This window comes from Ochotona curzoniae, unplaced genomic scaffold (genome assembly GCF_017591425.1).
Source record: "Ochotona curzoniae isolate NIBS_2020 unplaced genomic scaffold, NIBS_Ocur_1.0 scaffold_2476, whole genome shotgun sequence".
Lineage (NCBI taxonomy): Eukaryota > Metazoa > Chordata > Mammalia > Lagomorpha > Ochotonidae > Ochotona > Ochotona curzoniae.
The window spans coordinates 19,419,659-19,433,861 of NW_024467095.1; the positions used below are offsets into that span (position 1 = coordinate 19,419,659).

General features: G+C 40.8%; 1 protein-coding gene across 15 annotated transcripts in view; it reads left to right on the plus strand.

Annotated features, from left to right (window-relative positions):
- The window catches only part of KMT2C (lysine methyltransferase 2C), a 203,594-nt gene that overhangs the window by 145,457 nt on the left and 43,934 nt on the right, over window positions 1-14,203 (plus strand). For 12 of the 15 annotated variants that reach the window (XM_041002313.1, XM_041002321.1, XM_041002327.1 and 9 more), the window contains 11 exons: window positions 629-733; window positions 1,015-1,062; window positions 1,974-2,102; window positions 2,287-2,319; window positions 2,421-2,540; window positions 5,209-5,341; window positions 5,612-5,826; window positions 8,767-8,840; window positions 9,388-9,567; window positions 10,108-11,976; window positions 12,615-12,907. In XM_041002313.1, the coding sequence (XP_040858247.1) occupies window positions 629-733; window positions 1,015-1,062; window positions 1,974-2,102; window positions 2,287-2,319; window positions 2,421-2,540; window positions 5,209-5,341; window positions 5,612-5,826; window positions 8,767-8,840; window positions 9,388-9,567; window positions 10,108-11,976; window positions 12,615-12,907 (3,199 nt within the window). The remainder of the gene's footprint in view (window positions 1-628; window positions 734-1,014; window positions 1,063-1,973; window positions 2,103-2,286; window positions 2,320-2,420; window positions 2,541-5,208; window positions 5,342-5,611; window positions 5,827-8,766; window positions 8,841-9,387; window positions 9,568-10,107; window positions 11,977-12,614; window positions 12,908-14,203) is intronic. The other 3 variants (XM_041002328.1, XM_041002322.1, XM_041002326.1) reach the window with 2 other exon arrangements.

Consider the following 14,203-nt stretch of genomic DNA (forward strand, 5'->3'; position numbering starts at 1 on the left):
CAGTTAGTGTTTATTTGCTGTCCAGCTCCATTTAAGAATGCCTCATCTGTGAGGGCGAACACTGTTTTTAGACACTGTTATATTCCAGTGGGTGGATTAGTGCATGGTAGGTTATCTTGAAATACAGCTTTGTAGACACTGAAATTATTTTTTTTACTGAGTGAGTGAATAAGTAACAAGTGTGAGTAGCAAAGTTGGAAGTAGTGTAGTTCCTAAATTTCTAAATAATGGGTTAGATTTGCACATTTTATTTACTTCTGTATGTTTTACTTTCTTGATGTCATTTTAGAGATACTGAATTTTTTGGTTTTCTTTGCGCATTCTTTTTCACTTTTGTTACTTATAGTCCTTCAGTCCAAATTTTACTTTGTTATATTGGTCACAAAGGTCTGAGTTTTTAAATAATAATTTGTTGGAAATTTTAGAGTGCCTTAACCATGAAAAATTCTTTATTTGGAAATTACATATTCATCATTGTAGCACTTGCTTCAGCATCTGTCCAACTCTCAATACTTAGTAAATTTTTGAATGAGTGAGAGTATCTTAGAATTAACATCTTGGAAAATACTGCATAAATATATATATATATATTTTTTTTTTTTACAAAAAATATACTTACTGTATTTAGGTACTGCTGATGACCCATTAGCTGATATTTCTGAAGTCTTAAACACAGATGATGACATTCTTGGAATAATTTCAGATGACCTAGCAAAATCAGTTGATCATTCAGGTACATATAAATACTATTTGCCCAATTTCTGTTTTGTGATGTGAGAGATATATGTGTGGAAGAAGTGTAGTCTTTTGCCTGATTCCTAGTAACTGAAGTGTTTTTTTCCTTGTTGCTTTGTCAAAGAACTCAACATTTTATTTGGCCTACTTCAGCTTTCCTGCTTTAGGACTTACTTAGTTTCTAATTGCATCACATTCAAGGCCTGTTGCCTTAAAGTCTTGCTGTATCTTGTTTCTTCTTATGGTAATCATCCATTTTATTTGGTTTGGGTCTTGTAGGTCTTGATTTATGCACTTTCCAGGTTGAGCGTTCACCTTTTCCATTTGGTAAGAAATTGAGCAGTGGATGACCGCTGACTAGAATTAGTCTTCTTTTTCATAGTGATTTGAGCTGAAACACCCCTAGGTGCATGCATATTTTTTAGTAGTGCTAATGTGTCACTAATCCATACTGTACTTTACTCTTTTTTTGTGTGTGTACAGCTAAAGATTAGTGTGGCCATATTGTCCTTTGGATGACATCCTGTGTGTGTGTGTGTGTGTGTGTGTGTGTGTGTGTGTGGTTTTATATTCATTAACGCATAATTCACATTATCCAAGTATTTAACTCCTATTAAAAGATCACAAAAAATCAGACAATAATCTTTACTTTTAATAGTAATGATATTGAAAAAGAATGAAAGACATCAGTAACAGACTACTTTTATGTTTGTTTCGTAAAATACCAATTGTGAATGAGGTGAAACATGTTATAATGTTATCTATATCTTCAAGCTGTGACAACCAACTATTTAAAAATATTTATGATATTTTAAAAGATAATGTTCATTAAACATTAGTAGAGAGTTTTATAGCTCTTTTAACTTACATGAAACTTTTCCTCTTGTAAAGGGTGCTTAAGATATTTGAACTATGCATTTACTGCCATTGTTTTATAAGTTAATGCAATTATTTATAGATCAACTCCTCACAAATTTATGTCTTAATATGGATTTGGCTTTTTGGAGAAATTGCCAAGTTAAACATTAAGTACGTCCTTTTGTTCCTCGGGAAATGTGTTTACCTTGCTTAAATGGTAACATAAAGAGGCACCTAAGCTTATTAATACATTGTGTGTTGTTTTTACTGATCCCATTTATTACTATCCAAGATAGCCATCCTCATTGATTCCCATGTGGCGTATTACTGTCAGGGGTTGTGCTCGGCTCACTTGTACTCTCTCTGCCTTGCTCCTGTAGATGTTGGTCCTGTTGCTGATGATCCCTCAGCTTTGTCTCATCCAAGTGTTAGTCAGAATTCACGGCCTTTGAGTGAGGAGCAGCTTGACGGCATTCTCAGCCCTGAACTAGACAAAATGGTTACAGATGGTAAAATATTTGCCCTACATCTAGGCTTTCTATAAGACATGAGTAAATATGATTTTTAAAGATTTCTGCATGCCTATTTAGAACTTAATTTCTAATTATTTTGTTATCAGTGATAATTGCTATTTTGTATCAATGTAACAGCTTGGTAGTAGCTAATATTTCCACTTTTTAAATTTTATCCTAGGAGCGATTCTTGGAAAGTTATATAAAATTCCAGGTATTCGTGTTCTGCTCTTTTAGTTGATTGAATTGCCATTCTTGATGTTCCGACCTGTTATTGTCTTTTAAAGTTAATACTGTTACTATTTTATTGCACAGAGCTTGGAGGAAAGGATGTAGAAGACTTGTTTACTGCTGTCCTGAGTCCAGCAACCACTCAGCCAACTCCATTGCCACAGCCTCCTCCTCCATCCCAGCTCTTGCCAATGCATAATCAAGGTATGTTGTTACCTTCATATAACTGGGTCTGTATATATACTTGTGTGTGTATGAGGGTCTTTTCAAAAGCTCTTGGAAAAATGGATTTCAACAGCATCCTGTGTCAGAGTGCCGATTGTGGTTCTTGTTGCTCACTTTGCAATCCAGCTCCCTCCGGTGGCTCCTGGGAAGCCAGTGCATGGTGGCCCAGTACTCGGGAGACATATGTGTAGTTCCTGGTTCTTGGCTTTGGCTGGGTCATGTCATTTCTGCGTGTGCCAGAGGATGGAATCTCTGTCTCACCCTCTCTTGTCATTCTGCCTTTCGAACAAAGAAAAAAAATTTTTTCATTACGAAAACATTTGGGTACCCACATTGTCGCATAGCAGGTTAAGGTGTGTGGTGTTACCAGCAAAAGGAAACTCATCTTCCATCTCCATCTCTTCCCTCCCAGCCCTTTAACTCAGCTTTTTACATAAAAATGTAATTTTTAAAATTATATTTACTTTCTTACATTGTAGTTTTTTTTAAAAGATTTTATTTATTTTTATTGCAAAGTCAGATATACAGAGAGGAGGAGAAAGGAAGATCCTCCATCTGATGATTCACTCCCCAAGCTGCTGCAACAGCTGCAGCTGAGCCAATCTGAAGCCAAGAGCCTCCTCCGGGTTTCCCACGTGGGTGCAGGGTCCCAAGGCCTAAGGCTGTCCTCGACTTCTTTCCCAGGCCAAAAACAGGCAGCTGAGTGGGAGGTTTGGCTGCCTGGATTAGAACTGGCACCCACATGGGATCTTGCAGCATGTGCAATGCGATGACCCCCAGCCGCAGGCCACGGCACTGGGCCCTGTATTGTAGTTTTTATATGTATTTTCCTTGAAGCTTTTGAAGATTTCGTGTGTGTGTGCACATGTGTGTGTATACGTACATATGTACATGTGTATTTTGCCTTGTTCCTTAAGTTGCGGAATATATAACTGATAAGAGAAAGCTTATCCTTATGATAATGGAAAAATAGCAACTTCAGTTACAAACCTGCCTGCCTAAAATTCACTGGAAATCTTTGTCTAGAAATAGGTTTTCTTTTCTTTCCTTTTTAAAAAAAATTTTCTTAGTGAGATGTTTACATAGTTGATCCATGTGGGAAGGGTTGAGGGTCAAGGTAGGTGAGACCATTGTTTACACATTTTCCTTTCTTCTTCCTGTATGTGGGGGAGAGTGGGATGTGAGAGGAGAAACCGCACTCAGCCTCCTAACTACCACATTATCTGGGCATGGCGACCCACCACCAGATGTCATCCCAGGTTCCCATTTATGGGGCATTTTCTGAGGTTTATGTCAATGGTTTTTTTGTTTTGTTTTGTGTGTGTGTGTTTTTTTAATAGTTCTGAGATGCTGCTAATATTGCCACTCCACAGATGAGGAAATCCTTTTAAGGTTGATTGGCTGTCATAGTCCACCTCTGAGTCTCCGTGGCTCAGAAATTTACTGTCGAGCTTCACTGGGATAGTTGATCAGTTTGTTCTGCCCTTCATCCTCAGCAAACCAATGGGTGCTGTGGCCCATTGTTGCTGATTGGCCCTCATATACCACAGTGGGAGCTGCAGCCCAATCAAAGTGACCCCCAGTACCCCACTGGACCAGCCCCCAGCTCTGGCTCCTGTGCCCGCCAGCATGTGCAGTGGACCTGTCCGGTCTGCCCCACATTCTATTGAGATCTTGTATACATCATTGGGCAGTGAAGTCTAACTCAACCGAGCCAGCTCCACCCTCCAGCCCACAGTCATGCTAGTGGGTGGCACTGTCTGTCTAGCCAGGCCCACCCCCCAGTCCTGGTTCTTGTGATCATTAGTGGGAGTTGCAGCCCATCAGTGGAGCCCACAGCCTCCCCACTTGACCTGTTGCCCGTCCCAGATCTCACACTCTCCAGCTGGTTCTGCGGTGTAATTTGACAGGACTTGCCCTCAGTGCCAGCACTTATCAGCTGATGCTGCAGCAAAACCCAACCCGCCTGTCCTTGTTCTGGCTTATGCCTGTACCTGTGAATACAGTCAGCTACCCCAGCCTGGCTCTTTCCCCATCCCAGTTCACATGCAGGCCAATGAAAATTAAGCTAAAAATAGAATATGTAAGTTTTAAAAATCATTGATAATGATCAGTGAAGTGTTGAGTGGAAAACTAAAGAAAGTGCTGATCTTTAAGAATCATAGATGTTGATTATTTTAACAGGAATAGGAATAAAATATAAGGAGTACTTTTTCCATCTTTTAGTGAAGAAAAAAAAAATATTTGTTGAAACCACATTTGCAGTGACCCATTTGTTTTTTAGAGTTAATGTGTATTGAATAACTTACCCAGACACCATACTGTGTATATACATTATCTCAATGAATCCACTCTGTTTTATAATATATAGAAATCTACTTTGCTTCTGTCAAGTATCAAGATTTAAGAATCACATCTCGCATTGTCATAGGGCCTTGAAAACCATGCTCTTTGTAGTATACTGCAACTAAGTCAATACAGTTATAGAGGTCATATTTCCAATTTTGGAACCAGAACACTGAGCAGTAGTGTACTATATGGTATTTTTTTTAAAGTCCTACTTTTAATTCACATTTAAAAATAAATTTGGTGTTTTAGCTGCTTGTTATTTTTTAATAAGACGTCGTCTGTATTTTCTTTTCTGAAGATATGTTTTCACGGATGCCACTAATGAATGGCCTCATTGGACCCAATCCTCATCTCCCACATAACGCTTTACCTCCTGGCAGTGGAATGGGAACTTTCTCTTCTGTAGCACAAGCCCCTTATACTGATATCAGGTACTTAAAAAGTTTACTTTCTATTAAAATTTAAATTTCACCAATTCTTATTGAATCATCTGTAGAAATTAGTCTTTAAGTTACATGAGTACTTGCAGAAGTTTGTTACAAAATGTAAGTAAAGTTTTAGTGCAAAATGTTTTTTTAAATCCATGCGTTTTTATCAAGCATATTGCTGTTTTTTGTTTTTTTTTTTTTTTTTTGTAGTACATATTATTGAATTTTCAGCTCAAGTGTATTGTTAGTCATTTTATGATATTTATTTTGCAGGGATAAAAACCCAGCATTTAATTCACTACCAAGTGATCCTAATAGCCCTTGGACATCATCAGCTCCCACTATGGAAGCAGAAAATGACACAATGTCAAATGCTCAAAGAAGTACTCTAAAATGGGAGAAAGAAGAGGCTCTGGGTGAGATGGCAACAGTAGCACCGGTTCTCTACACAAATATTAATTTCCCAAATTTAAAGGAAGAATTCCCTGGTAAGTAGTGCGTATACTATTGCTATCCGTGTTAACCAGTTTCTTTTATTTGTTAAGATATCTCTTTTCTTTTTTTTTTTTTTAATTACAATAGAGAATTCTTGTTTCTTAACTAATTTTCATCTAGTATGGCTATCTTGCATTTTCTTCTAGACCCTGCATCAATTTGCATTTTTCCTAAAAGATAGCTTTTGTTTAATTAAATGATGATTTCTTTTCCAGCATAGCAGTGCTTGCAAATATATGGAATTCAGTCTTGTATAATTCTAAAAGAATCTTCCTGAAATTGAAACTAGCATTTAATCAAAGCCACTAAGCTTGGCTAAATCAGGTGCAGCGCTTGTTTTGAATTGAACTCACTGTGCCTCCCCTGCTTTTCCTGTGCTGGTGGTGTATGTGAATAAAGCACATGCTGCACCAGCACTGTCTGGGAAAGTTCTGTCTTCTCTGATGATGAAACATTCTGCAGTGGATTTCACTTCAATAATGAAATTGTCCAGCAGTGCTGGTTTTTGAATTATTTCATTTTATTTTTGAACATTTTTCAATTTACAAAACAAAAAATTATGAGGTAGTATTCCAGAAGGTTTCCATATATTCATCGCCCAATTTCCTTTAAAAATGTGTGTTTATTGAAGAGATAGGTAGCTTGCCTCTATTGATTTACTCATCTGATGCCTCCAATGGCTGCTGCTGGGTCCAGCCTAAATCTGGAAGTCAGGAACTCAGTGCAGCTCTCCCACATGGGTGGCAAGGTTCTTACTACTTGAGCTACCACAGTTCCTTCAAGGTTTGGCTTCAGTAGAAAGGCAGGCTAATTAGCCATAGTTACATATGAAATCCAGGGACTGCAGTATGAGATAAAGGCATCCTGGCTGGTATCTTGAATTCTGGGATATACTCTTCTCCCTGTTTGGTTCATGTAAGTTCATGTTGTCAGGCACATGAGGATTAAAAAGTTATTAGAATTCTTTGTTGCAATAGCTGTCACATAAACTTTTCTGATTGAATTCAGGTTGTCTGGGCCACCTTTCGTGTGGATGACTCTTGTTTGGGTTTTTAGTGCCTTTTTGTTTGCTTTCCATGTGGAACTTTTTTCCTTATGCATAGATAAACCAAATGCTGTCTGATGTAGCAGGAGAAACCCAGTGAAGTCTCTCAAAGTAAAATATTTCACCATTGTTTATAGAGTACTGTTTTTACACACAAGCATGCACATGCAAGCCCAATTTCTCTGTGGTCAGGTTAGGCATTTGACTGAGTGGTTAAAATGCTGTTTGAATGTCTGCATCCTGTAGCTCACTGCATTCTGCTTGGGATTGCTGCTAATGTATTCCCTGGATGGCAGTATAAATGCTCAGAGAGTTGCGTTTCGGCCACCCAAGGGCTGTATCTGTTTCAATTCTAGTTTCTTGACTATACTGGCCCAACTTTGCCATTTTGAGCATTTAGGACATGAATCAGCAGATTGTTGATCTTGGTCAGCCTTGCAGTAACTTTTTTGGTGTGGCATAGCATAGGCTGCTGTGTAGATACTAGTGTGAGTCCTACCTGCTTTGCTTTCAATTCAGCTCTCTAGTAATGTTTAGTGGAAGGTGTCCTAAATGCTTGGGTTCCTGCCACCTTCTGGAGGTCCTGGATCCTGACTTTGCTTTAATACAGCCTTGTAACATAGTACTTACTATAGGTTGAACATCCGTGTTCTCAGAAACTTAACATGAGATAGGAATGATTCCAGGTTTTCCATTTTCTTCACAGTTTTTAATATTTGGATATGCATACTGATATAGATTTTGTAAATAGCACTCAAGTGTAAACATGGTTTATTTGTGTTTTATGTTTATTTTTACACACAGATTGAAGTTAATTATTTTGTATATCTATATATATATTTTTTAAAGATTAATTTTTATTATTTTTTTATTGGAAAGGCGGATATACAGAGAGGAGAGAGAGAGAGGAAGATCTTCCGTCCGATGATTCACTCCCCAAGTGAGCCAGGAGCCTCTTCCGGGTCTCCCACACAGGTGCAGGGTCCCAAAGCTTTGGGACGTCCTCGACTGCCTTCCCGGGCCACAGGCAGGGAGCCGGAAGGGAAGTGGGGCTGCCGGGATAGAACCGGCACCTATATGGGATCCCAGGTGTGCAAGGCGAGGACCTTAACCACTGTGCCACCGCGCTGGACCCATATCTATATGTTTTAAAGATTTATTTCACAGAGACAGATGGGGCAGGTTTTATAGTATAGCTAGTATGGGCTTTAGGGCAATGGTTCAAATCCCGCGAACTCCAAATCCCATCCAGTTTTCTGCTGGCTTAGGCAAAGCAATGGGAGCTGGCTCAGACTTTTTGGAGCCCAGCCATCCACATGGGAAACCTGTTCTAAGTTCTTTACTTCACATTTATCTGGGATGTGAATCATGGATAGAAGATCTACTTCTCTCTGTCTCTAACCCTTGACCTTCAAAATAAAAATGTGTTTTTAAAAAGTGAGAAATAGAGCTGTGATCCACTAGTTCACTTTCCTGAAAACCCACAAAGGCTTGGGCTGGAACAGGCTGGAGCCTGGACCATGACCCATGACCCATAACCCAACTTGAGCCATCAACTTCATCTTCCCAGGGAACATCTGAATGGGAATGTGAACTGGGGAGAAAAGCCTGGACTTGAACTCAGGCACTCCAATATGGGATAAAGGCATCTTCCTGGGAGTGCTGACTGCTGGGCCGTACGTCTGCCTGTCACATGAGATCTGCCACTTGGTAGAGTCAGCCCCCAACAAGGTCTCGATTTTGCAGCAGTTTAAGTTAGCAGACTACCACATCATGAATGTAGTATGAAATACAGCCTAAGATTAACTAACTGCCTCTCATAATACTTACTTTTACAATAACTCATTATCATGGTTCTTAAAAGATATGTTGTGTTTTTTGGTTGTAGACTGGACTACAAGAGTGAAGCAAATTGCTAAATTGTGGAGAAAAGCAAGCTCACAGGAAAGAGCACCATATGTGGTATTTCAAAAGTTTCATTGGTTACATCTTTAAGCAGATACATCTTTATTTTCTTGGATTAATAGATTTTCCAATGTGGACAATGCTTAATACTAATATTATTTATTAGTATTGATAATATATAATATACATGGTTAAATATATTAAACATAAATATTAATTGGCTTTTTTATTATTTCTTAATGATTTTTTGAGATTGAGCTGTCCAGAATTTTTAATTTTAGGATTAATTCAGTATTTTCATTTTCTCTAGATTGAGGAGCATGTTAATTCTTCTGTTTTGTAAGGACATGCTTAGAATGTTAAGCTCAAAAATGTGTGCGTCTTGGGTTCCCTTAGCTTAACTCCAGTTGCTAGAAACATGTCGTCAAGTAATGTGTAACATGCATTGCTCCTGGGTCTCTAAGTTCTCAACAGTAGTATTTCAATGATACTCACCTGTTATTTTTTTTTCCCATTTAATTACCTTCATTATTGTCTTGGTTTAGTTTCTTAAAACATATTAAGATATCCAGAGAATTCAAGGTTTTTTTCTTCTCTGTCAAAGCAAAAGGCCAGAGATAACAGAGCTGCTTTACGTATTAACAAAGTCCAGATGTCAAATGACTCCATGAAAAGGCAGCAGCCAGATAGCATTGATCCCAGCGCCCGCATCGATTCAGAGCTTTTCAAGGATCCATTAAAGCAAAGAGAATCAGAACATGAACAAGAATGGAAATTCAGACAGGTATATGCTTTTCTAATAGTTTGTTTCTTTAAAAGTTATGCTTTGGCTTTTTGGAGGTATTTATTACGTTGTTTCTGGATATAGGCCTCTTTATTACATGATAATCTAATTTTGGATAAACTTACTTTTCTTCTAAATAAAAATACATTTAGATTGGCTTGGAAGTTCTTATTTAAATATTGCAAGTAGTAGTATTTTCTTAGGTATGACTAGGGTGTACAAAGATGAATGATGACCTCTGCTCTAAGGGAATTTGCAATCTAATATGGGAGCAGTCAAATATTTGCTGAGAAGAAGCAAATTAGCTTTTATTTTTTTCCAGATTCAAAAGCAGCAGTGCTCTATTAAGAAGGATAGAGTAAACAGATCAAAGGAACACCCCAAGGTCTAGAATAAATAATCAATTAGTCCTAACAAGGGCAGACAGCAGCCAACAAATAAGAAATAACCAAATTATTCTTTTGCCTTTTCTATCCATGGTGGATATTTTCTTTGTAAATTGTATGATTGCTTTTTGCTTTTTGTTTTCTATTTTAACAGCAAATGCGTCAGAAAAGTAAGCAGCAGGCAAAGATTGAAGCAACACAGAAGCTTGAACAAGTGAAAAATGAGCAGCAGCAGCAGCAGCAGCAGCAGCAACAGCAGCAACAGCAGCAGCAGCAGCATTTTGGTCCGCAGCATCCTCTGGTGCCGTCCGGCTCTGATACACCGAGTAGTGGGGTGCAGAGCCCCTTGACGCCTCAGCCTAGCAACGGGAACATGTCTCCTGCGCAGTCATTCCATAAAGAACTGTTTACAAAACAACTGCCCAGTACTCCAACCTCTACATCTTCAGATGATGTGTTTGTAAAACCACAAGCTCCGCCACCTCCTCCAACTCCTTCCCGAATTCCTATTCAGGAAAATCTTTCTCAGCCTCAGGCTTCTCAGCCGCCCTCACCACAGGTGTTTTCACCTGGAACCTCTAACTCCCGGCCACCATCCCCAATGGATCCTTATGCGAAAATGGTTGGCACCCCTAGACCACCTCCAGTGGGTCATAGTTTTCCACGAAGAAATTCTGTTCCACCAGTGGAAAATTGTGCACCTCTATCATCAGTATCTAGGCCCATGCAAATGAATGAAACAACAACAAACAGGCCATCCCCAGTGAGAGATTTATCGTCTTCTTCCACAACTAACAGTGACCCCTATGCAAAACCTCCTGACACACCAAGGCCTGTGATTGATCAATTCCCCAAACCCTTGGGCCTGCCCCGGTCTCCCGTAGTTTCAGACCAAACTACAAAAGGTCCTCCAGCAATTGGGACTAACGATCACTTTACTAAGCCATCTCCCAGGTCGGATGTGTTCCAAAGACAACGAGTACCTGACCCATATGCTCGGGCCCTGTTGGCCCCTGCACCTCTGGATGGTAGTCCTGGACCTTTTAAAACTCCAGTGCAGCCTCCCCCATCCTCTCACGACCCTTACGGATCGGCGTCACAGGCCTCGAGGCGGTTGTCTGCTGACCCTTATGATAGACCAGCTTTGACACCAAGACCTGGAGATCATTTTTCACATAGTCATTCAAATGATCCTTATAGCCAGTCTCCCTTAACCCCACACCCTGCACTGAATGAATCTTTTGCCCATTCTTCAAGAGCTTTTCCTCAGCCTGGAACCATATCGAGGCCAGCATCTCAGGACCCATATTCCCAACCACCAGGAACTCCAAGACCTGTTGTAGATTCTTATTCCCAACCCTCAGGAACATCTCGGTCCAATCCAGACCCTTACTCTCAACCTCCTGGAACTCCCCGACCTACCACTATTGATCCATATTGTCAACAACCATCCACTCCAAGGCCGTCAGCACAACCAGACTTGTTTGCTACAACTACAACTAATCAAAGGCATTCTGATCCATACACTCATCCTCCTGCAACCCCAAGACCTGGAATCTCTGTTCCCTACTCTCAGCCACCAGCAGTACCAAGACCAAGGATTTCAGAGGGCTTTCCCAGATCTTCAATGACAAGACCAGTCCTCTTGCCAAACCAGGATCCTTTCTTACAAGCTTCCCAAAACCGTGGACCAACTCTCCCCAGGACCCCTGGACCTGGTCTTACAGACACATTTAACCACGTCTCCCCATCTGCTGCTCGGGATCCCTATGAACAGCCTCCGATGACTCCCAGAGCGCAGTCTGACTCCTTTGCAACAGCTCAGATGGCTCCTGATGTTGCTGACCAGTTACGGCCTGGGTCAGAGGGAAACTTCAGTGCATCTTCAGATTCTCCAATGAATTCTCAAGGTCAACAGTTTTCTAATGTCGCTCAACATCCTGGACCTGTACCATCTTCAGGTGTCACTGATACACAGAATACCGTAAATATGTCTCAGGCAGACACAGAGAAATTGAGACAGGTAACCATTTTATGTTTCAAAGTGTTTCAAATATATATGAAGAAACTTCAAATTAATTTCTTAAAAAAAAAAAGAAAAAAACTTATTTACCTGAATGACAGATTCAATGTTCCACACATTCTTCACTTCCCAAATTGCTGCAACACCTAGGATTGGGCCAGAGCAAAGCCAGGAATTAGAAGCCCCATCTAGGTCTTGCACTTGGGCCATCTTCTGCTTTCCCTGGCACAATGGCAGGATGCTGCATTGGAAGTGGAGCAGCTGAGATGCTGGCTTCCTGTGCCCTTTTACAGCACTGAGCCCCAGCCATGTCACTGCTTCACAGATGTTAAAGCTTTGTCATGCTGCAAGGAAGGCAAATGAAATTGATTAAATTAACACAGATTAACTTGGATTTATTATGTATCTCATTCTGGTTTTCACAGATAGATAATATGAGCATTTTATCTTAAATATGAATGGTTTTGGTTTCATGATATTTGTCAGAATGACCCAAATTGTTTTTGTATATTTTGTAGTCTACTGCATATTTTATCAAAGTGTGAAGTAATTAGGCACATTTAACAAAGTAACTTGATGAATGCTTAGGAGTTCTGAAAGCTGTTAGAATCCACAGTGATTTGGTTGTTTCCACTTAGCGACAGAAGTTACGGGAAATGATTCTCCAGCAGCAGCAGCAGAAGAAGATTGCTAGTCGGCAAGAGAAGGGGCCGCAGGATTCAGCAGCAGTTGCTCCTTCAGGTCCGCTGCAGCACTGGCAGCCAGAGAATATCACTCAGGCGTTCAGCAGACCTCCACCTCCCTATCCCGGGAATATGAGAGCTCCTGGTGTCCCTTCTCTGGGACCTAGGTATTCTGTTTTCCCAAAAGACCAACGGGGATCCTTCCCTCCTGATATTGCTGGTATGCGGATGAGACCACATGGATTTAGGTAATGCTTTTAACTTGCTACCTGGTGTAAATTGGTTTTCTTTTATTTTTTTTTCCTCTTTATTTTTGACAATCTTTATATAGTTAATTAGGACAAAAAGGTTCAAGGGCTACAGGAAAGTGGGTATGACTATTATTTCCACATTGTTTTTTTCTGTACCTGGGATAAAGGGGGAGATAAAAGGAGAAGCCCCACCCAGTCTCCCACCCATCCCAGGTCCCCGATTTGGGCCATGCTGTGAGGGTCTTGCTCAAGTGATTTTGATAGTTCAACAGTTCCAAATTGCTGCCAGTCTCACCATTCCAAGCACGATGAGGTCGCTGCAGAATCTACTGATTGACATAGTCCATCTTAGAGTCTCTGCCCATTCTTTTCACTGGCAGCATATGGCTAGGGTAGTTGATTGATTTGTTCTGTCCTCTGTTGTGGTACCAGGTATCCTCTGCAGGTTCCAATGGACTGTCATATCCTCCATGTGTACCTGGTTGTACTCTGCACTGCTCCATTCAAGCCTCTTAGGAGACTCTGCTCTGGCATTTGAACTTCATGGCAGACCATGGAACCTGCACTTCTCTTCATGGTTGGGGTTCTGAGCCCGGCAGTTCATTGGGGAGATCCCCAAAGAAACTTTGTCTGAGGTGATCCCAGACCAGATTCTTGTGCGTACTTGCAAATTCAGGGCCTGGCACGGTCCATCACCCCGATCAGCTGGTGATTGCAATGCTGGGTCAGTTCTGTTTTCAGCCCAGTCTTCCACTGGAACCAATGGGTGTTGTAGTCCAGTCTGATTCTGCCCAGCACACATTCGGCCCCCACATAAACCAGTGGGATCTGCAACCTAGTCGGAGCTGCCCACGATAACCCCCACCAGACCCGCCCTTATCCTTTTTCCCATGCTTGTCATTATGTGCAGCAGACTAGTACAGTCTTTCCCACATCTCATTTAGCTCTCATACATGTCAATGGACATTGCAGCCTAGTTCAACCCAACCAGCTCCACTATGCAGCCCACACACATGCTGGTGTGTGCCTTTCTGTCTAGCCACCTCTGCCTCTGTCCTGGTTTTCATGCTTTCCAGTGGGAGTAGTAACCCAAGAGGAAGGAACCCACTATTTCCCTTCTAGGCTACTCCCACTCCTGGATTATGCACACTCCAGGTGGTTCTGTCTCCAGTGCCAGCCTCTGCCAGCTGATGCTGCGGCAAAGCCCAGCCAACGCTCACCCACTCTGACTTATGTATGCACCAATGGGAACAGTCAGCCCAACCTGGCTTTTCTCTAGTCTAGCTCACATGA